The sequence below is a fragment of the Neodiprion lecontei genome, chromosome 1 (assembly GCF_021901455.1).
Source record: "Neodiprion lecontei isolate iyNeoLeco1 chromosome 1, iyNeoLeco1.1, whole genome shotgun sequence".
In the NCBI taxonomy this organism is placed as follows: domain Eukaryota; kingdom Metazoa; phylum Arthropoda; class Insecta; order Hymenoptera; family Diprionidae; genus Neodiprion; species Neodiprion lecontei.
Window position 1 is genome coordinate 17,646,381 of NC_060260.1, and position 23,327 is coordinate 17,669,707.

At 41.8% G+C, this 23,327-nt stretch overlaps 1 protein-coding gene across 2 annotated transcripts in view; it reads right to left on the minus strand.

The window, feature by feature from the left end:
- Positions 1-23,327, minus strand: part of LOC124295602 (arylsulfatase J) — an 846,464-nt gene that overhangs the window by 487,482 nt on the left and 335,655 nt on the right. For both annotated transcript variants that reach the window (XM_046746206.1, XM_046746146.1), the window contains one exon: positions 20,678-20,927. In XM_046746206.1, coding sequence (XP_046602162.1) covers positions 20,678-20,927 — 250 coding nt within the window. The remainder of the gene's footprint in view (positions 1-20,677; positions 20,928-23,327) is intronic.

Below are 23,327 nucleotides of genomic sequence, written 5' to 3' on the forward strand. Positions count from 1 at the left end.
AGGTACGAAAAAAGATCTTCAGAAGACACCGCCATCCATCCTACGGCGGATAACGATAGTCGGTAGTGTGGAGATTTTTACCCACTAAAAAAAAACACTCCTCTTCCCCTCTCCCCGCAGATGTTACGGTGAGGACTGGATTGGAACCGCGTTAGCATTACATCAATCCAGTCCGTGCTGCGTCTTGCGACGCCTACTCCTGGCTACTGGTCCCTTTCTGCAATCTTGTCTTTCAGAAGGTGCTGTGCGTAAGTTGCAACAGCTGAACAGTTTTCTTCTTGTTTCAGCATATAGGTAACCAGGCTTGGGGGGTAGAGCCTGGTGCCTATACTCTCTTCGATGCTGCTCCTGTAGTCCTTCCACCGAACACACTCGAAGAACGTGTGTTCGGCGTCGTCAATTTTGTCCGGGCAATACTTGCATGTCGGCCTGTCATGTAGTCTCATCCTGAAGAGGTAGTCGTTGAATTGGCCATAGCCCGTCAAGAACTGGGTCAGGAAGAAGTCCGTTTCTCCATGCTTCCGAGAGAGCCAGACGTTGATGTTCGGGATCAGGCGTGCCGTCCATCTACCCGTCTCTCCCGTCGTCCATCGGTCCTGCCACTCCTGTAGCGTCTCTTTCTTTATTCTCGTTATTGCCTCTTTGGAGTTTTCGCCGTTCTTTTTAGCGTCATAGAGCTTGGCTCTTTCGAACGCTAATAAATCGATGGGTGCTGCTCCCGCAATGACTAATACAGCCGCTTCAGAAACCGTGCGGTATGCGCAGATAACCCTGAGTGCGCCTCGGCGCTGCACTGCTGCCATCTTGCGTCGGTATGTCTTCTGTTTTAAAATGTCTGCCCATATTTCTGCTCCGTAGAGCAATACTGAGTGGACTGTTTCTAAGAGGACACTTCTCTTTTTGGTCCGTGGTCCTGTTGTATTCATCATGATCCTTGATAAACTGGATACCGTCTTGTTGGCCTTCGTGCATGCGTTTTCGAGGTGTTCGCGAAAAGATAGTTTCTCGTCGATCACTATTCCTAAGTAACGCAGTGTCCTGGTAGACCTCAATGTTGTCTCGCCCGTGTCGACAATGAAAGGTTTAGGAAACCATTTTTGTCGAGTCAGGACGACCATTTCAGTTTTTTGCTTGGCGAGTTTCAGGTGGTGCTTCTCAAGCCAAGTTTCAACGGCATCAATGGTTGCTCGAACTAGGATTTCTGCCTCCTCGGCGCTGTCCACCACTAATGTGGCTGCGACGTCGTCTGCAAAGCCCGTGAGTTCCACTTGCTTCGGTAACGGGATTTCCAGGAGCTCGTCGTAATCTGCGTTCCACAGATCGGGTCCCATAATTGAACCTTGCGGCACGCCGGCTGTCATGTCATGCTCTTGTGGGCTTTCCGTCGTTTCCGCTATCAGCGTCCGTTCGTCGAGATAGTCGTTTACTATTGCCAGATTTTCTGGCTCGGCTTCAAATTTGTATTCCAATGCATCCAAAATGTCGCCCCAATTAGCACTGTTGAAGGCGTTTTTAATGTCTAGTGTGAGGACACGGCACACCTTGCGAGCTTTGAGGCTACCAGACCATGCTTCTCTCGCCATCCCTATGACCTTTTGGATCGCGCTGATTGTCGATCGGCCCTTTCGAAAGCCGTGTTGGTTAATAGCAAAACCTCCGGCACGGTCAATGTCGTTTCGAAGCCTTCCCTGAATGAGCTTCTCGAGTAGTTTTCCGGCAATGTCCAGCATGCAAAGTGGTCTAAACGACGAAGGTATTATAGGAGTTCCCTTCCCTTTGTCTAAAAGGACCAATCTTTGCCGCTTCCAGGTCGTGGGGAATGTGCCGGTTGCCAAACATGCATTGTACGAGCTCAGGAGTATTCCTGGGAATTCTAGGGCTACCGTCTTGATCACCGATGCCGGAATGCCATCGGGGCCAGGTGCTTTTCCTGTCTTGATGGTCTTAGCCGCATCTTGCAACTCCTTGGTTGTGAAAGGTGTTGTGCCGTTTTTTGCATAGTGCCTCTTCTTCCGCGGCTGGTGTTTTGGGAACAACTCCGCTATGATACTGTTCATTAGAGCAGGCGGCTTCGGCGGTTCTGGTGAAGCTTTTCCAAGTCGTTTGACGACAATTTGGTAGGCTTTACCCCAGATGTCTCTGTCAAGGTCGTTGCAGATCTCCTGCCACAGTTTCGCTTTGCTTGCTTTAATAGCCCGGTTCAAGTTCTTTTTAGCCTGCTTGTACTCGGTCGAATGTAGGTTTTGGTCCCGAGAGCGTTTCGCAGCTCTCGTCGCTTGTCGACGTAGCTCGTGGCATGTTTTCCGAAGCTCTGCTATCTCTAGTGACCACCAATATGCCGGCCTATGAGAGCCTTGTTTTTTCAATCGTGGCATAGAAGCATCACATGCGGCAACAATCAATCCCATTGTTTTTGACACTAATGTTTCCGTCTCATTACGGGTATTCGGATTCGTGTTGTTCTGGAAAGACGACGAGCTTCGTGTCAGAGAAGTTCGCAGTGCGTCTAAATCGAGCTTCTTGGCATTCCACCTCCGCGGTTGATGATCACGACGAGGTACCGGAATAGCTGCCATTCGAATGCTGAATGTTACATATTGATGATCACTGCCACTGTATTCCTCTGATACTGTCCAATCCTCGATCATATTCGCGATCCTTGGAGTCGCCAACGTGATGTCGAGGATGGATTCCTGATATCCTGGTCTTCTGAAAGTCGTAGTATTTCCGGTGTTCAGCACTATGAGGTCAAGTCTTGCTGCAAAGTCTGCTACTTCGTTGCCTCTAGTGTCGGAGAAATCAGCACCCCATTCAGCCGATTTCGCGTTGAAATCACCAGCTACGATGACTTCCTGGTTGAACTTATCGATGATGTCTTCTATGTTTGCCATTTTCTGGCGGAACACACTAATCCCTTCATTGGGTGAAAGTTAGACGCTCATAATATAGGCTGTTGGGGTTTTGATCCAGACGTATCCTGGTCCGCATCCGCTGCGTTCGACGGTGACGTTCTTCGTGTTTGCGATCCAGATCGCTGCCGTGCCGGATTTATCAGCGAACCATGTTCTGTCCTGGATGTTCAGATGTTGCTCGCAGATGAGGCAGATATCGATCTTGTCTTCAAAGATACGCTGGTGCAGTAAATTTTGCGCCAAAGCGCACCTGTTCAGGTTGCCCTGTGATAAGCGCGTCATTTCGGCCCTTTCGCAGCTTCGGCAAGTGCGGTGCGAAATGCCTTACAAGCTCCGGAGCCGGCGATATGACATAAGCCATCCTGGACTTCTTTGTCCGGCGTACAAACAAAGCACTTTGGCTTCTCCGCGCAGTCTTGCGACTTGTGGTTTTCGCCGCCACACTTGTAGCAACAATTGCTCCTGTCGGGTCCCGTACAGCTACGTGTTTGGTACCCATACCCAAGGCATTTGAAGCATCGGGTCACTTTTACGACTGGGCGAATGTGGCAGTTCACCCATCCAATTTTTATGCGAGCTTTATCGAGGGCCTGGGTTGCACTGGCCTCGTCTATCTCACAGAAGGCCGCACGTTGTCCTCTTGGTGTAACCTTGGTCAAGTTGACCCGTTTAATCTCCAGGTTTGTCGTGAAGTCCCGCTTGAGTGCTTCACGAACGTCAGTTTCGGTAGAGACTCCATCCAGATCAAGAATCTCTATCGTCGTCAGTGGTGTCAGTGTTTTCACCGTGCCGATGTTTGTGGTTACTGTCTTTATCGCGGCAGCAAAAGCTGCGCTGTCTTCAGACTTGCGGCTCATCTCCAGCAGGACGCCTCCGCGCTGTGTTTGTGTGATAGACTTAATGTCTACGCCAGTCTTGCCCGGGTCTACCTTGGCCTTGATCTCTTTAAGGAGTTCGGCGTACGTTCGCCCCTCTGCTGGTTGGACAAGAACAGCCTTTGTTCTTGGTTTCCTTCTGTTCGCCTTACGATAGCTGTTTGCCAAAGGGCCATCTTTAACGTTTGGCTTTTGGGGCGCTTTCGCTGTTACTGTCGAGTCTTGTGGCACTTTTTCCTTCGTTTTTCTTCGCCGAGTCACTTCCGCCCAGATGTTGTCGTTGGCCGGTTTTTTAGATGCTCGCGAATCTTGACCAGAAGCGGGGCTAGGTGTGGGTAGCGGCCTTTTTTTTTTTTTTTTTTTTATGTGTTTGTATGTATGTATGTATGTATGTATGTATGTATGTATGTATGTATGTATTTATGTACGTGCGTGATCAATTTTTTCTCCGACAATATCTCGAGAACGAGTAGTTAGATTTTTATGAACTTGGTCTTAATCGACGCACCTCTTTCAGACTAGGACCTGATTAGATTTTGACTGTGATTGATTAAATAGTTTTTAAATAATTTGAAAAACCAAATTCACAAAAATGAAATAAAAATGGTGTTATCTTCGCAAAGGATAAACGGATTTGCATTAAAATTGATATCTAAAAGTTTTTCGGGTCGCTGATCACATATCTGAAGTCACATTTGCAAAATAAAGATTTCACGTAGTAAATATGTTCGAAACATATTAAAACTTTCAGAGTTTGATGAAAAATGACAAAATTCATGTTCTTTGGGTCGCTGATCACGAATCTCAAATTGGATTTGCGAAATGCATGATGGCAGATTCAAAATTCGTGAAAAAACGCTCGTTTGGCCTCTTGTATCGGAATGTACTAGTTTCGAGCACATATAACGGGAAATTCAACGGCTGGCTCTCAGTCAGCCCAAATCCGCTTGTTTTTTTTTTTTTTTGTTACGTATTAGGCATTGTGGTATGGGCCAACTCTGTGTAAGCCCCCCAGATGGTGCTTATAATCGTTGAACGCGATTGTGTGAACTTGCGGCACCGCTTGGCACGTTTGCTCACTTTGATGACGTTGATGTGTTTCGTTTCGTCCTTACCCGTGGTGGTGACTGTGTATAGTTTTACTTGTATCTCGATGAACTCGGCCATAATTTTTCCATTGTTCTCATCCTTCATCAGACCCAGAGGTGTGAAATGCTCGGGACAAAGATGTAAATCTTTATGATCCTTGTGAAGCTCTATAGGATATTCTAAATCCACGTCCGGGATGTAACCGATTGGTAAATCGTCCGGGTGAGTTGATATATCGATGGGATTAGGCCCACACTCGAACGAACCGATTTGTAAATGTCCACTCATAACCGCACCGTATAGATTTTTTCTGTCAAAATACATGAGATATGATTCCACCTTACTGTTAGAGATATAATTCTGCAATGAGTAAAAGTTCAGATTCTGTTGTCGGATGTACGAGAATGGGTTGGTTGTGGGATTTTGAAGGTGGAAACTCGGAGCACTCCGATAAACGACGCTCACAGTTTTATAACAGAAATAAATACCATGAAGACGATTTATCTTGACCTTGATGACTTGTTGATTAATGTTATTCTTGGATATGAAGGTCACAACTCAAAACACTTTTTTATAGTGTTAACGTTTTAGCCCTGATGGGGGCCCTCCTCAGAACCAATTTATTTAAACATCTGTCACGAACAAAAATAATAAAATAATGTACAACTCCGTTATAACAAAATTAAACATAAGTGGTTTAGATAATAAGCAAGGATGTTTATGCAGATATAAATGAGAGGAATTACCTAGTGTGGGATGACACTTTCAATTACAGCAGACAGAGAACACTCTTAAGTAGTGAAAGCGTGTTGGTAAATAAACAATAAATAGAAGCAATAAAAAACAAAAACCGAAACACACTGCGATCGCGATACGTAGTTCCCAAGACTTCATCCTTGTAGTTAATTTGATAAAATAAAACACACAGCCGTTAAAGGTTTAAATCAAGAGCACGTTTGCACATGTGAAACGTCAAGTGTGTAGTGGGGGGAGATCGATATCGATAGTTATCAGAGCAAACGCAGAGTCAACGGGTTAAAAGGAAACCAAAATTGGGTGTTGGGCCACCAAGGATGATATTTTTGTCAGCGTGAATGAGAGAAGGGGTGTTGATGAACTTTTTCATGGCGTTGGTAAAATCTTGGCGGGCCGTATTGCGGCAATCAGAAAGAATGAAGGAAATCTTTGATTCGAAATCAGAGATAAGTTTGTTGGTTGGGATGCGGTGAGGCTTAAAAGGAATGCCATATTTGGGTCCCATTTTTAGAACGTCAGTAACATTGACAGGAATTTCCGTATTGCTGAGGTTCACAATCCATTTTTCAAAGGTCGAGTCAATTGGATTAGTAGTGGGACGTTTTTTGTTATTAATAAGATTAGCTAACTTGTTGATGTTAGACGCCCTGTGAGCATTGAAAGCCGGTTCCAATTTCAGGTGTTGTGTGTCGAAAAATTTTTTTGACACTTCAACAGGTAATTCTATTAAAATATCGTTCTCAAGCGACAGCAAAATATTTTGATATTTGATGATGGCCGCGTGAGCGTCACTAATCTCGAGATTGTGTAACGACCTTTGAAATTTGTGTACATTATATTGGTAAACAGTTCGCGACTTAGACATTTTAAAACTAATACCGTTCGAGATAAGCTTAGGGAATTTTAAATGGGTAGGTAAAATCGATCGTTTCTTGCAGCTTGCAGACTCAGATATGGTGGCCCAACACCCAATTTTGGTTTCCTTTTAACCCGTTGACTCTGCGTTTGCTCTGATAACTATCGATATCGATCTCCCCCCACTACACACTTGACGTTTCACATGTGCAAACGTGCTCTTGATTTAAACCTATAACGGCTGTGTGTTTTATTTTATCAAATTAACTACAAGGATGAAGTCTTGGGAACTACGTATCGCGATCGCAGTGTGTTTCGGTTTTTGTTTTTTATTGCTTCTATTTATTGTTTATTTACCAACACGCTTTCACTACTTAAGAGTGTTCTCTGTCTGCTGTAATTGAAAGTGTCATCCCACACTAGGTAATTCCTCTCATTTATATCTGCATAAGCATCCTTGCTTATTATCTAAACCACTTATGTTTAATTTTGTTATAACGGAGTTGTACATTATTTTATTATTTTTGTTCGTGACAGATGTTTAAATAAATTGGTTCTGAGGAGGGCCCCCATCAGGGCTAAAACGTTAACACTATAAAAAAGTGTTTTGAGTTGTGACCTTCATATCCAAGAATAACATTAATCAGAAATAAACATCAATCAGTACTTCCTTGAGACGACGATACACTTAATAACGCTTAAAGAAAACACACGGTTACACTCGCACAATTACAGATCATGGACGATTACGTATTTACGTATTTACGCGAAAGAGTACCGCTCGCGCCGAAGCACCGGACGAGAGAGCCCGAGTCCCCGAAAGTCTCCTCTCAGGTCGTGTCACGAGCGCGTCACTCCCACTTATGTGCCTGACTGCCTACGGCCTCTAACATTACTAAGATCAAAATCTTTTTCCATAAACCTATTATTGGCTCGAGCGTGTCGATTAGAACAATGTGCTACACCGCCTCGAAAGCTCCCTTCAATAAATAACACCATTTCAGGGTCGTCGAAAAGTTGTAAATTTACTCTAGTATGTTGGGGCATCGCATCAAAAGCAAGCCCCGGCGCTGTGTAGTAGTGCAACGGATCTGAATCGTATGTTTTGAAGCAGGTGGCTCGGAAATTTTGAAAAATATTGGCAAGCAAAAGAACATCAGTCTTTAAATATAAATCTGAATAGCCCCCCAATAGTCCCTAAATGGAATTCCCCCCAAACATTTTTAGCGTGTTCGTAATCGGCGTCTGAAATATTTGCATCACAGAGGTGTGAGTAGAAATACTTCTTTGCAGGTCATCGCGTTCCATCGAGTTTCCCACAACAATCGACGTATTCATAGGGAAAAACACCTTTTGCGGGTCATCAAACTAAACTGTGTGGAACTATTATAAAATTTACGCGTTATGCGTTTATCTGCATCATTCAAATATGAGTAAAGTATATCGCTGCTGCTAGCCATAAATCGAAACGTAACGATGAATCTCAAACACATCATTGTCCCATCAACACGTTTCGTGAAGGATATATATTTTTCCCTATTCATGGATTGCAAATGTAATTTTACAGGGAAAAAGTTGTTGCGAGGGATTTTATTAAAAAATGAGTGTTTTGCATAGATCGAAGCACCTCTGTGCTTGTTTGTTGTTTGTCAACATAATCTCCTAATAGTGGAACAAACGATGGGCAGACTCAGTAAAATTGCCCTACTTAAATAATTCTATGAATCATAAGTTCAGTAGCATTTTTAATCAAGATTCATTCCGTTTGGGTGTATTTTTAGGCACACCGATGATGACTTTTCGCGTGAATTGTTCTGCACCGGTCCAAATCCACCAAGTCACTTTCAACTGATCCGCAGCGAGCCTGGAGCACTTCAGATAACCTGGGAGCCCCCGAACGTCCCGAACGGTAAACTGACAGCCTCGCGCAACTCCTCAGTAATGGAGACTATTTCGTTGGAATGATTGGTATCGCCTGCAGCCTGCAACGCCATAAGTAGTCGGAGACGATCTACAATTTCATTTGGATCATCCCAGTAGATGTAATCAACATGCTTGCTCTTCCTTTCGCGCAATCTTATAGTCGGGTGAGCCTTTACCTGATTTTTTCGGTGAGCGAACGTGTTGTGCAATGAAATTTCTATACTTGGCGCTTTTTAAATCGTCTCGAAGACTTAAACGAGTTTTTACTTTTGTGAGTACTTTATAGAATGTATATGATAATGGGGATCATATTGAAGAATAAAATTCATAGTTATTCATCGTGTATTTTACAGCAAATAAAATTTATAATGTTTTCACATTTTCCCACCAGATAAATTTATATGAAAAGAACAGATAGAACTTATAAAGATATATGCATAGTTGTATCAAATTCTATTTTTTTGGATATGTGAATAATTTCATTTCGAATTCTATGTATTGTAACGTGGCGTTTCAGAGTCGCCCGTCACAAAGGCACACAACCATTATTATTTCTAGGTTATGCGTCCCCAGCAGGGTACTACAACCGAACTCGATACAAAATAGGCAATAACTACCTTTAACTAATTCTTTCTTTGTAAATTCTTTATTTCGCGTTTCCGCCCAAGCTAATGAGGTACTTGGACGACAACGATCCCGACCACCGAGGGACCGATATCTACCGTTTGCAGCTCTCGACGAATTCGCCTACCGACGGTCTAACCAGACTATACTGGCTACCTTGGTGCACCTTTATATACACCTGGGATAGCATCCACCCGAACCTTCCGTATCGCCTCGACTGCCGGTGAAGAGGGAGATAAAAATCCTCCCGGCGGCCGAGGGCACCGTTCCTCGAAGAGGAACCAGCCGCCCGCTCTATCGGATGCCGTAAGGATGGCGTGAAGGGCAGACCGTAGCCTGCCATCTTCCGACTTACCGGCCTGGTGCCGGACCGACCCCAAACCACTACGTCCAGGTTGATGAAGCCATCGTTCCGAGGATCGACGCAGCCTTCCTGTCGGTAAGGACTAATTGTGTGGGTCGTGGTCCACGATTTAGCTAGCCGTGTGACTGCACGACCTCGAGTATAGGCAGCTAGCTACTGCCTGTACAAAAGCCGGTGGAAGTGAACAATGAGGCGTCACTCTCCACTCGGTAACTTTGGCCGAGAGGCACCCTGTGTATGCCTCTGTTAAAGAAGTCCCCGATGATAGGCAACCTGGACCGTAAACCGAAGCAACTACAAAATCGTACGAGTTGGTGTCAATGACGAAATCACGAGCAGCACATTACGCCACATCTAGCGGTAATCTTCGAAAACGCATGACCACACTGTAACTAATATTGGCCACAGGGGGATGGCCCATTTGCGGTAGGGGTCAACCAACCAATCAAAGGGAAGAAGAATCACCTCACGACAACGGCGAGATCGGCGAGCCGAACTCCGACCTCCTTCTATTCTACGCTTGATCTGCTGGGTGACAGCTTGGTATTCCTTCATCCTCCCGATCCAAGCTATCGATAGCTTTCCTCTTACCGCTACCGTTTCTCTATCGTTGATTGTCCCGCTACCGTTCTATCGTTTGTTCTATCGTAAGATTTATCCTATAAACTCGTTTCATCCTTTTCCCTTCCTTCTCAGTTTTGCTAATGTTAAGTATAATTAAAAATAGAGTCAGTTTGTGTGCCTGAAGTCACCAACCAAGGTAAGGCTTCTGCCTCTGTATTGTATCGTTACGAAGTTGCTCGTAATTGGTATTCTTTCTTATGGTATTCATCGACTTTGTGTGAATCATGGTCCACGGCTTAAAGTTGCAGTAAGCCGCCGTGTGACTGCATGATTTCGGTCCTTAATATTATATTTATCGTTTCTTGGTTGCATCATGCGATGCCAGTTTTCTGTGAATCATGGTCCACGGCTTAGAGTTGCAGTAAGCCGCCGTGCGATTGCCTGATTTCAGTAATTAATTATTTTTGTGTCTGAGCGACCTCGTAACTGCCGAATAATTATTTCTTTGTATTTATGATTTTTCTGATTATTTGTGAATTACTGTTAGCCTGCTTCTGTACTTTCTATCGTATTGTGAGCCCTATTGGCTTTACATTTTATTTCGTACTCTTTTGTAATAGTAGTGTGCTTCATATTTTGTTTCTGTTATTGTTTATTATATTTTTACTTATTTTTGTGCTTATTGTATCATATATCGAGTTCCTTGGAGTACAACCGATCGTAGAATCAGCCCCTAGATATTACCGCACTTTTTTTATTGTGATTGGCAATTTTATATTATTTTTGCATGTTATTCATTTCTCTGTACCTCGTTAAATTAAGTTCTGCGAATTATTCTTTTGTACTGCGGTGTATTTAGTGTATTTCTTTATTTTGTAAACTCTTCGAAATTCTCACTCTCTCATAATTTTGTATTTCGTATTCTCTCAAAAGTTATGTTTAGGAATTCATTGTTTAATTTCTCAGGTCCGTAATGATTATAAATTATTGATTTTACCGTTTATGAATAATTCTACCGAATGTTATCTAGTCGATCGTTTACACTACCGATCTTGTAAATTGTTAACGAATATCAATCTCTCGTACTGGTTATAGTCTCTAGTCAATTCGTCGTATTATCTACCGAACTATCGTTACGTTGTTTTTTATCGATGGCAGTAAAGTTCTCTCGTTTTTAATTGACAGAATAATAATTTTCGTAGCGTCATTTGCACCTTGGGTAAGATCACGCCGCCCAGTGACGTGTAGTTTCAAGTAAATTCTTGCATTATATCGCATCTCCCGACCTACGTTCATTTTTCTCTGCTAACTGCCGTCTCTCGTATTTCGTTATTTTCTTTAATTCTGTAATTACTGTTAGCTGCCTTGAATACCGCCACTCTACCGGGTTGTACGTGTGCGTACCTGAGCCTAGTCAGCCATACAACGGGTTCTCTATTCATTTTTCGTACGGTTTTGTGTTATTTTTATTGATTTGTATTATCGTTTGAAAATCGACGCTAACGCGTCTGGCGCCCAACATAATTGATTTTGTTATAGTTTGATACTGTGAATAAGTAGAGAATCGCGCGAAAGTGTCAACGGTAAGTCCTCATCCGAGGGTAACAGAATTTAGCGTTACAGTATAAACTGGTGTATAATTGCAATAAATTGTATTTCCTGGATATGTGAATCATTATATTGAATATTTCATTTCAATTCTATGTGTAAACTATAATATAACTGTAATGAATTCTACTGGTATTTTTGTGCATATTGCAAGCATTTTTTAGACAGACGGTTGCATTCCAGATAGTCTTTTACTAGAGGATTCGACCCATCCACTACATCGCCATCGGGTCCTGGTGTATAATGCAGGAGGCATCTGCGGCAGCTGGCAATCTTATCATCCATTTTCATTACCTCAGACAGTTAATCCCATACATCATTGATCGTGTTTGATGCAAACGTGTTCATGAATTCTTTTGGTAAAAAAGATATATCCTCAGACATCATTGCCCTCAAACCGTCCAATTCTTTGTACAGACGGAAGGATTTCTCGAGGAAGCTGGTACACTCCTTCAAATACCAACTCCTTAGTCGCTGCACATTTTCAAAGGCGCAGTTGTATGCCGGGATGTATTCAGGATAGTCATCATACCAACTCGAGCCTGGCGCTGCTACTTGCTGGAGGTTATTCGTTGGGAAGTATCCATGGTTCAAGTTATGCAGGATGCCGCTTCCATATGCCTCAATTTTTCCAGTGCAGGGGGTGTGATGTGCAAATCTTTCATATTTATAACCCATCGTTGTACCATTGATGATCTCCGTTAACCACGCTTTCTTCTCCTCCCCTTTGACGTATACGTAACCCGCATTTCTCAAAATTTTTCTAACAATCTTCGGTACATCCTCGTGAGATTTATTGCCAGCATTCCATGATATTCCGTGGTGGTCGTGTGTCAACCAGACATTAGTAGCTCCACATTCAAGTGGTAAGCTCGCCAAACCATAGGGTGCACAGTGCGGCCAAAGGCCCCTTTATGCGGCCAAAAGTAAAAAAAAAAAGTTTTTAGTTGTGGATATTTTGTCATTGGGTTGGCTAAAGGAGTCCACTAGAAGACGGAAAACGTTCATAGTTAGGTCCCTTGCCTCAAATCCCCCCCATAATCTCAGTCTGAATATGGCCTCCGCCCGAACGCTACACGACGGTAAGGAAAGTGCGACTGGCGACGCGTCGGATAAACAGGCGTCAAATTTTTGTTTTTAAAGCGATTTGAACAAAACAAAATGGATTCTACAGCTGAAGGTGAGTAGAATAAGTAAAAAAAATTCCGAATATAAATTCCTGAATAGTACATTGTTAGAAGGGGATATGTAAGGACTATTTTTTGGTTATTTTTCTCGAATTGAATGGATTTGATTGAGTGAATACTTTTTTATCTTACTACATCTTGCTCTCTAAATCATTTGAGGTTTCAGATCAAAGTATCATGTACTAAATAAAATCAATTTTAACTGCCCGTTGCTGCCCGTTCAGTTTTTGTGCACTGTATTACAAAAAAAGAGTCAGATATTCGTTTCAACGACCACAGTAATACATGAAAAACAAAATGAAATAAAGCATAGAATTCAAAAACCAATGTGAAAAACAAAGATAAAAGTGAGCCTTCGAAGGAAAACACATCCATACAGTAAATCAAAAGAATATGAGAAAGAGAGACAGGGTTATACGCAGCTGCGTCATGCTATTGATGATAACAATTTTCGGCAGTATGCAGTAAAATTAGCTAAAGACATTGTACAACAATATCCCCGGTATTATATGCCCACTTTGGTTCACAAACTTTCGATTCATGGCCCCGAAATAATGAAACATTCGGTTTTACCGATCGGTCAAATGTCCGAAGATGCGCAAGAAGCCTGTAATGAATTTTTTAAGATCTACCGCATGAATTTCGCAAGAAAACATTATCGTCAAAAAACGTTGGAGGATGTTTTCAAACGATTTTTGATTGCGTCTGATCCACAAATCTCCAGCTGTCGGAGATTACCCATGAAACCAATGAAATCTTTATCTGAAGACTATATCAATTTGTTAGCTCCTCCAACTGTGAATAATCAAACGGAACTACAATATTATATGACAGTTCTTCGGCCTCAGAAACCGATACAGATATAGAAAATTGCAACTGTGACGAGATTGGCAATGCAAATTTTTTCATGTAATATTATTTTCTACACCTAAGTTTTAAATATTTTATCCATTACGCTTCTGAACTCTTCATATGTAATGTGAGTTACCATGGTAAATTTCAATAAAAATATAATAATTTTTTCAGAATTTTTTTCCTGTATAACATCGCCATATTGCACCCCGCCATTTTTAATTTGTTCGTTCTCAATTACATACCCTAACAATCTCAAAACAAAGACTTTTAATCAATCGCCCAATTCATTTAATTTTTTATAAGTTTTTTCGTATGATATGACGCTATACTAGGTCGGTCATCTTGAATTTGATAATTCTGATGATGAATTCATAATCAGCGACCCCAAAAACCCCCACATACCAATTTGTGGATCGTTCTCCACATTTTTCGACTTTTGGCCGCATAAAGGGGCCTTTGGCCGCACTGTGGGGTGGCTTGAAAATGATGTAATCCAGACCCGACCCGTTTACGTTGATGACTTTAGCTTTCTCCGGTACAAACTTCACGTTGCCTATAAAACATTGCCTATAAAACATTGCACGTCTAGGATCATCGCCATATTGAGGAGTGGGAATGTTGCGCTCGATTTTACCGACAGACAGCAGGCAGAAGACTGACTATTCTGTCTCCAGCACACCCGCTATTATCCCCTCGCGGATGAATTTTGTAGAAGTAGAAGGGATCGCATAGATCATTTACGGTTCATAACTGCATGAAAATTCAAACTTGTTGAATTCCCCACCAAGGTATTTCATTTGCAGGCGATTTTCCTCGGCCATGTTACACATTTCAGCCAACTGATCGGAATCTTCTTGTAGAACCCTCGTGATTCTCTGTGGTAATAAGACGTTGTATTCACCTTCAATCGTCGCCAGAACACGTACCGCAAATTTCGTTTTGACCAGTCGTAACCCTGTGACGTCATAAACCTCCCCAATTTCAAGTTCCGTCATCTTCTTGGTTGGCAGATTCTCCAGGCGGCTGACGTGGTTAACTTTTGTCAGATCCATTGCGTTACAATCAGAGTTTCTTTTTTTTCACAAGTAAAAACAGTTCACGACACTAAGAGACGATGAGAATGGAGTCAATATCGGAATAGGCTCACGTTTTATATACCACCGACCCCCACTACAATTTTCCATCGGATGCGTTGAGCTAATATATGCCGATAGATCGCAGGAATTTGGGTATGACGGTGAGGGGTCCAAGCTTTGTACCCTTTCCACTATCAAAGAATAAAAAATTTTTATGGCGAACAGGTCTGAGCCTGCACACCCCAACCCTAATTAGCGTTGGGCAGGTGATGGGGAAAAAATTTCACGATATATTCAAAAGCATTTAATCGCTATTTTAAAACATTTTATTTTACCCCCCACTACCACCTCCGCCCAATAAAAACACCCTATTCCACAGGTCTCGACCTGCATTTCTCGAGAAAAATTTTTTTACAATCCATTACTGACCGTAGTAGCATAGTGCGTAGCGTGCGAGACTACGGAACGGGAGGACCTGCGTTCAAATCCTCAGCTTTTCAAGGAGGGCCCGAGTGGCGGTTCGCAAAAATTGTAAGACGGGTCACACCGTTCAGGCGCTGAATTGGTAGGTTGAGGTTTGAACTCGGTCCGGTTACACCTCGGCAAGTTTTCTGCAAATCGCCCCCCCCCCCCCCCCTTCCCACCCTTCCCTTGTCCCCCTTGTGCAAATGCGGGTGTTTTTATTGAACATCTCAAGACAGCTGCAGACGCATAATGATGGTCACTAATCCATCTCTTCCCTTGCCCCGAACAGGTCTACATAGACATCTGGGTACATACCCTAACCGGTATGGCGGTAACTGACAATAAAAAATCAAATAAAATAAACAAATTGTCAAAGCATCCAACCGTTATTTTTTGAAACGTTCACCCACTCACATGATAAATAAAACAGTTAGCATCTTGCAGCGAGCATTGGCAACATCACGCAGAGTTCATCAATGGAATATCGATTGATCGATAATGCGACAAACCTGCGGCAACACCCAGTAACATCAACTGTCGGTAAGATCAGAGATAATAATTCCGTGGGTAAAATGTCTGCCATCTGACGATGAAAAATTTGAATTGTTCGCTCATCCGACGATGAAAAAATCAAAATGGCTGCTCATCTAATTAAGCAAGAATCAAAATGGCCGCTCATCTGAGTAAGCAAAAATCGAAATGGCTGCTTATCCGACCAAGCAAATAATTTATTGTAACTTCGTGTTTCGGTAAAGTCGAGCACAAGTACTGGTGTCGACATCTATGTTAACAGCTGGTAACAATATCGTGGGCAAGGCTTACCATCGCGGTGGTAACATACCGACTGTCGGTAAGGACGGAATCAGGGCTACTCTGCTGATACACCGTCATTCTTTGATTAGAACTCTTGTATCGCTACTACTTACCCTCTTTTTGAAACTGTTGAAATTTAGCTGTTAACGATTTTGAGATTTCAATTGTGGTCAAAATTCGTGTATTCTGTCCGATTGTTGAGGCGTCGTTTCGTCAGACTTCATTTAAAAGTCTGGTACCTTGCGTTCCAAATTTAATTTACTTATGAATCTGTTTCGGTAAAGATATTTTATATAAATTCTTAAGCGCTGTCTCCGTGATTTTTATTAATTTCAAGCACTTTTCGGAATCAATATTTGTTTTTTCTTCTTTCGATCGCACACACTTTGCAAAGCTATAGTTGCAAGGATTGCTTCAGAATGTCTGCTCTACGCTGGCACGGTCCGTTTCATGGGTAAACATAAGCGTGACTCACACTTTGCCGAAAATTCGCGACCAACCGTATGCAATATTCATTGTCGAAAACAATTTCAAGATATTTCTCAAACGAACCTGCAGCTCGTGTAACATGGTAGGACAGGAACGAGGCGAAGAAGTCTCACACGCCTCACTCACGCGAGAGCTGTGATAGTGAACTAATCGCAAGAGTGATAAACGAAAGTGTAGTGGCATTAGTAGATATCGTTCTCTAAGAGCGTTATGAGGATGTTTTACTTTGCCTACGGTGTTAGTTCCACGATTTCAAGGTCTTTACACTAGTGCAGTAGAGCAGAGTGAGACAGAAATATTATGCAAATGTAACCAACGAGTGTCAACCACCTCGTGATTTTTTATAGGTTGAATTGTGAACCCCAAACACATGAGGAAGCTGTACGAAGAGTGGGGTGCCCCATACGTCTGATGAAAATTATTTGCAGTCGAATCATCGCAGCGTTCAGGTGGTCGATTGAAATCAGTGCAGTTATAAAGTCTTTACGTTTCTTGTGCAACTTGGGATTTTAGTTGAGTCGACAGAAATAATTCACTGTGTGTGTGTGTGTGTGTTTTTTCAGATTCTTTAAATGGATAAAAAAACATTTACTGAATATCGATATCGGTCAGTTGTACCAGAATATCATAATTTTTCCCCAAGGTTTTGTGATAAACAATCAAGACTTCAGACATACGTCTGACTTATTTTTTTTCCCAGAAAATGGAGTATGTTCGTATGAGACACAATATTATAATTCCGCCGGAGTGAGCTGTTCACTTACCAGCGGATTTCTTGATGATGAGGTCCGTTCGTATGGCTATGGCAATGTATAGACATAATGGTGGTGACGAAAACATCATCGTGTATCAAGCTAGCGTTTGGATGAAACTTTGTCGTGATCAATATAGACATTGGATGTTTCAAAAAGTGTAAGGTAAAGTTATAATCTATTCAATCAATTTTTTCAAGTATCTGGTAATACAATAATTTCATGAAATTTTACAAAAATTCTAACATAAATTTGTTTTTTCCTAATTATTTGGCGGTACGACAGTTTCAAACTTGTTATAAGAAAATTGAATTTTTTCATTTCTTCACTTCTAACCGAAAACTTACATACTTCCAAGCTTTTTACATCACTGAAACTGAATTCTCAGTTTGTTTTATGTGTCAGATCACTCTAATGGATCTACGGACAACCTGGACAAGAAATCGGAAGGATTCTTATACTATAATTAAATAAAATCAAACAAATTTCTTTTTTGTAATAATGATAATAAATATGTTTTTGACCACTTACATCACTTGCATAATTTTTTTTAAAGCTGAATTATAATTCTTTCTTATATACATATACTAAGAACAAAGATGATAATTAGATTTTATTTGATGAAACTTATTTGAGAGTCGACGCATCCGCAAATTCCACTTGGTTATACTGACCACCCAGGTATCGCACGAGCAGTCGATCCTCCTAGGTAGCCTGCGCCATGTTCCGGAAGAGAACTTCGTCCTCGCAAAGGACTTTCGCAATCCGTGATGAGAGAAACACGCTGAACGTACCATCGATGTCGACAGCCACCCGTTGTCCGAACCTTGTTTGTACTCTCTTAATGCTTGTAATTTTTTAACATCTGTAAGTCTGCCAGCTTTCTCGTCGGTAGAAATTCCTCCAGTTTACCAATTTTATTGAGTTTGGTAAGATCCATTTTTTGGACAGGTTTTTTTGACTTTGTTCCTTATCTCTTTACTAAAGTTCATATAATCTGACTTTTCAATCACTTTGTCGAGTTGAGATTTTTGATCAATAATATTTTTCAATTCTTCGATATTTTTCAAAAATATGTCAATTCACTGTCGTAGTTCTCTTTGTTTCGAAGTTTACTTCATTCGTGGAGATGTAAGACTAACGTTCTGGCGTGAAATTTTGACTTTTATAGCCGCATTTCTCCCATCAAGCATACAATCCTTCAGAAACTTCTAAAAGATTTGTAAACTACAGACAAAATGGCTACAGAATCTTCCAGAATTCAACGTTGCATCGAAACCCTTTGATTACAGGCCGCTCAACATCAAGTCGAAACTCGTCGGACGATTCCGAGAATTGTTTGTCGACCTAGAATTCGTTCAAGGCCAAAGCGGGGCTTTCTCACGGCTACAAAACCTTCCAGAATTCAACGTCGCATCAAAATCCTTTGACTGTGGGCCACTCAACGTCAAGTCCAAACTTGGCGTACGATTCCAAGAATTGTTTGTCGGCCTAAATTCGTTCAGAATCGTTGCATGAGCCTCCGAACGTCGTACCTCGCTCTTGAAACCTCTCGATCGTCGGAGAACCTTCCCAAACCTTCTGGAAGCTCTCAAAGCCTGACAAGTGCGAGGATTCTCGGTCGAACGTCCGAGGATTCACGGGGAGTGCTCAAACGCCCGAGGATTCACGGAATGTGCGCTCGGTAATGTAGTTACTCGATCCCGCTCAATGAGCATGATAACCGAGAACGCTATTTATCTGGTAAAGATAAGACCAACAGTAACTGATAGCTAACTTCAAGCACTTGTTACCGACGAAGAACGCCCGAGGGATAAAAACTTCGGCAATTTCGGGGATTTCTTACCAACGACCACGGTCATTTCGGATATTTTTTTCACCGACGATCGGTCGGTAGAGCACATTTTATCTTACGAGGGGTGGGGGTAGCCTTCAAGGGTTTGCATCTGGGCAAGCTTGCCGGTACAGAACGTATTTCTACGCAGAACCGGCATAGCTATACTACTTATCACTTCCAGTTGTAAATCCAACTTTACTTTGTATATTGCTTGTTCATTCGAATCTTAAAATAGGACATTTAAGAAATATAGTTTGCAATTTGTAGGTAAAAGCTTGGAAGACTTGCGCTAATTGCTAGATTCAGGTGAAAATGTCTTACCTAAGGACAAGCATTCTAACGTTGTTTACGAGATCGTTTGCAAAGCTTGTAAAAAGTTTTGAATTGGTCAAACTAGTAGACACCTTGCTGTTGGGTGAAATAAATATAAAAATGATATCAATAATATCAAAGACCACAAAGTCCATTTCATGGCTTCAACAAAATACGTAGTACAGTTTGAACACGCGTTTGATTATGACAATATTATAATCGCAATGTGTAACATTGCAAGTCATACCGACGCAGTCAACTTGCGACAGATGTAGATAAACTCACTGATACTTATGTCAACTATTGAAGGATGCTTGTCCGTAGGATAAGTTACCGACGGTTTTTGTTTACTGATTGTATGATCGTTGTTTCCGTTCTTAAGTTGCTGAGACCTTGTTCTTCTTCATCCTCGTTCTCTTATCACGAAGATCGTTACTGAGATCGCAGACTAAACAGCCGCTTACTGAGTTCTTGATTGTTTTTCTTAACTTCAAAATAACCTGAATGAAGTGTTGGGAACGGAGAAAAAAGAAAGGTGCTTGTGAGGGACTTGGTTAATTTATAATGATTTGACTGTGCACTCATTTGGTCAATCTTTAACCGTTTCAAGTTTTTATATAAGGTTAGCTCCCCTTTCAATCATGGTTGTCTGTTCTCCATTATAATATACTCTTTATTTAACTTCACAAACAATGTTCAGTAAGATGAAGTAGAATCTGGATTTCACTCCTGGTGATGTGTCGTTAAACTGTGAAGAAAAAAAAAAATACAAACAAAAAATGATCCGATGGTGGATGATGAACGAATCTTACGCACATGGTCTGTAATTGAGAAAGTGAGTACCTTAATTGAATTGCGTAGATTATTTGAAATAGGTGTTGTCAACGTGCTTGAAAATTCTCTTCATGTCAATTTGCATATAAGAAAGAAATTTGTCTTGAAGAGGGACGAGATTGTCATTGAAACATTGACACTAAAAATAATGTGACGTTGTTGTATCGCTCTACAATTCCAAGACCCTCATGTACATAAACTACGAGGTCGAAACGAATCCCACCTATTTTCTACATATGTGTCTTTCAAACAATGAAATCAATTTCAATCTATAGTTGGTCTTCAAAACATTCTGAGTGACCGTATAAATGTCAATGAATACAGTATATAAATTCCAAGACGGAGTATTTTTATAGTTCGTCAGAAAAACCTACAAAAAAAAGTAGAAAAATACAGCTGTCGCACAGTAGTACTTCCTTAAGATTCCTAACAATGGACGAATCCACAATTTTAACGTGATTAGTCTGAACAATTACTTCTTGCATACCTGCAAATCTTCTTCTGTGATAGTTTTTTATGTAATCGAATTCAGCGACTTTTTCATCGGGCGCCGGAAGTGGATTGTAAGGATTCCCTGAATGTACCGCAGCGTGTGCAATGTAGAGAAACAAAGGCTGCGTAGTATTGTGAAGATTAATGACGGAAACAGCTTCTTTGGTGAAGACATCTGTTGAATACTGTCCGTGTAAGTCCCATGCTGGTTGCATTCCACGTCTCATGTCAAGACCCCAATAACCCTATATGCAACAGTGAATACATATTTGATTTTATCACATATCACAAGTTTTCTTCGAATCTGGCCATTACGCACATATAATCACCTCTCACAAAAAAAAAAACATTTCACAAAAACGCAGCATCCATAAATATTCTTATAGTTTATCAACAAAGATCGAAATCACCTAATATTGCCATCTACATGCCTGTTGACTCTCAAACTTGACACTAGCTTCCACATCTCTCTGGAATTACCGTACTGCCACACTAGGGTTAGACTGACCTTGAGGGGAGACTTGGGTGAACAAAAAACGTCCCGTATTTTAGAATTCATTTCATTAAAATTTGGAGCGTGCATTTATAGTTTGTAACGTGGCATTTCGGTTAGGCCTGCTCGTTACAACGTACTCCCTGAACCCTGGGCGGAATCCAGGAATGAGGGTTTCGGAAATCGAGTCGCGAAATAATCATAGAGAGCGCCAGAACTGGAGACACGCATCCGGGCTTCGACAGGGACGCAATAGCGAATTACGAACAAGATATTGCAGCCTTTTGTTTTTATTTTTTTTTCGAGTACACCGGCTACAAGCCAGCGACCAACTCCGACGCCGAAGATATTTCGAAGCAAGGAGAAACCACGGAGATCTCGCGGGAAGGATACCGAGGCTGCGGAGTGGGAGAAAACGCAGATCCCTGCAGCGCGGGAATCCAAGGCGGACGCGATTCCCGCTAGCGGCCGGCGCGCCACAGCCTCCCCGCTCACCCCGCCGATGCCCAAGCGAGGCAACCGCGAGAGACCAGCTAGCGACGAGGGAGCACCACCCCGCCCAACCCCAGGACCCCGTAGAGCTGCGCGGAAGACGACATCGCGATCTAGCCTTAAGTTCTACGCCGCGTAGCGACGACAGGTGCGCGCCGAGTTGCGCAATCTCCAAAATCGATGACAGATCGATTGTTGCGCATTCTTAGGGTGATAACGTCACTAAGGATTAGCGTGACGAGATCGGCGTTGCGGCCGATCGGCCATCTGAGATCACTCGAGTTCTGGCGACTAACTGAGATAGTAGTCACGTTGCGAAGTTGCGTTAAGTCAGATTTTTCTTTGGGTTTGCGTGATTGTACGGAAGTGGTAATCGCGAGGAAGGATGAACAGCCATCGTCACGAGGGGGTAGGCGAGTTCGTAAGCTGGATGTGGAGCGGTAAGCGCTGCTAATATTCTCGCGATCGAATTTCGAGAGCAATTGGGCAAGCGAGGGCTTGTCCGAGAAAGGATAGCCGTGTGTAATTTGCGTGTAGAAAAATCCTCGAAATTCGTTTGCCGATTATTTCGTTTGGTGACCGTAGCCTGAGTTGCACGTGTTAACGTAGAGCCACGATTAAGCGACCGAGAAGGTCGAATAGAGTTCCGGGTTGGAGTCGCGGCTAGCTTGCTGTAATTTGAGTGTAACCAAATTCCGTTACACGTCAAATCAGTACAATAAAGTATCATTTCTCGTGTAGGTCGCGAGCCGTCGAAAGGGGAGCGTTCGAATTCGCAAACCACGTCCCGACGTCACGGAGAAAGTTGAGCTCGGGTGCGTGTTAATAAGAATCTTCTTTTGTAGAGGAGAGTCGCGGGTAACGCGACGAGCCCCTTTTTCGTTTGGACTTTTGCATTAGTGGTTAGTGATAAGGTGGCGATTAGCGCCCGTAGGCATAAGCAATTTTTTTTGTTTGATTTATTACCGATCGCGGGCAGCGTGTCGGGTCCAAATTTATTTTTGGTTTTTGTAAGTTAGCGGTTATTATTAAGACAGCGACTAGCGCACGTAGGCCGTGTAGAGGTCTTCTAAATCTATTAAAATTTTTGAAGTTATACTTCTTTAGGCGCGTTATGAAAAACTGATGAGAGTGAAATTTCAGGATGCGCGCGCATCACTGTAACACAAAACTGTAACACAAAATTAACAGGATGAAGTTGCCCACTCAACCGAATTCATGCGCGCGCATCACTGTAACACAAAATTAACAGAATGAAGTTGCCCACTCAACCGAATTCATTAAGTCTCGAAAAAAGCTAAATATTTATCCACATGGTTTTAGTTTTTACAGTCACAACACGTGTTTTATTTTCATACAAGTGCGAATTATATATGTGGCAATAAAATATATTCAGTAGTGATTTAAATTGAATATTTGGATTAATATTATTTACTATTTGTGAATATTAGTGAAAAAATTGTGCTAAAATACTTTTTCAAGTGCTCCAATATAATTGAGGTTAGTTATCCGTATGTATTTATTGATATAAATTAAAATATCATTATTTAATATAATTAATACTAAATATTATTAAATCATCAATGTTGAATATTTATCATTGGTTTTTTTAATATTTACAAAATAAAGAAATGAATTTAAAGAACATTTAATAAAAAGT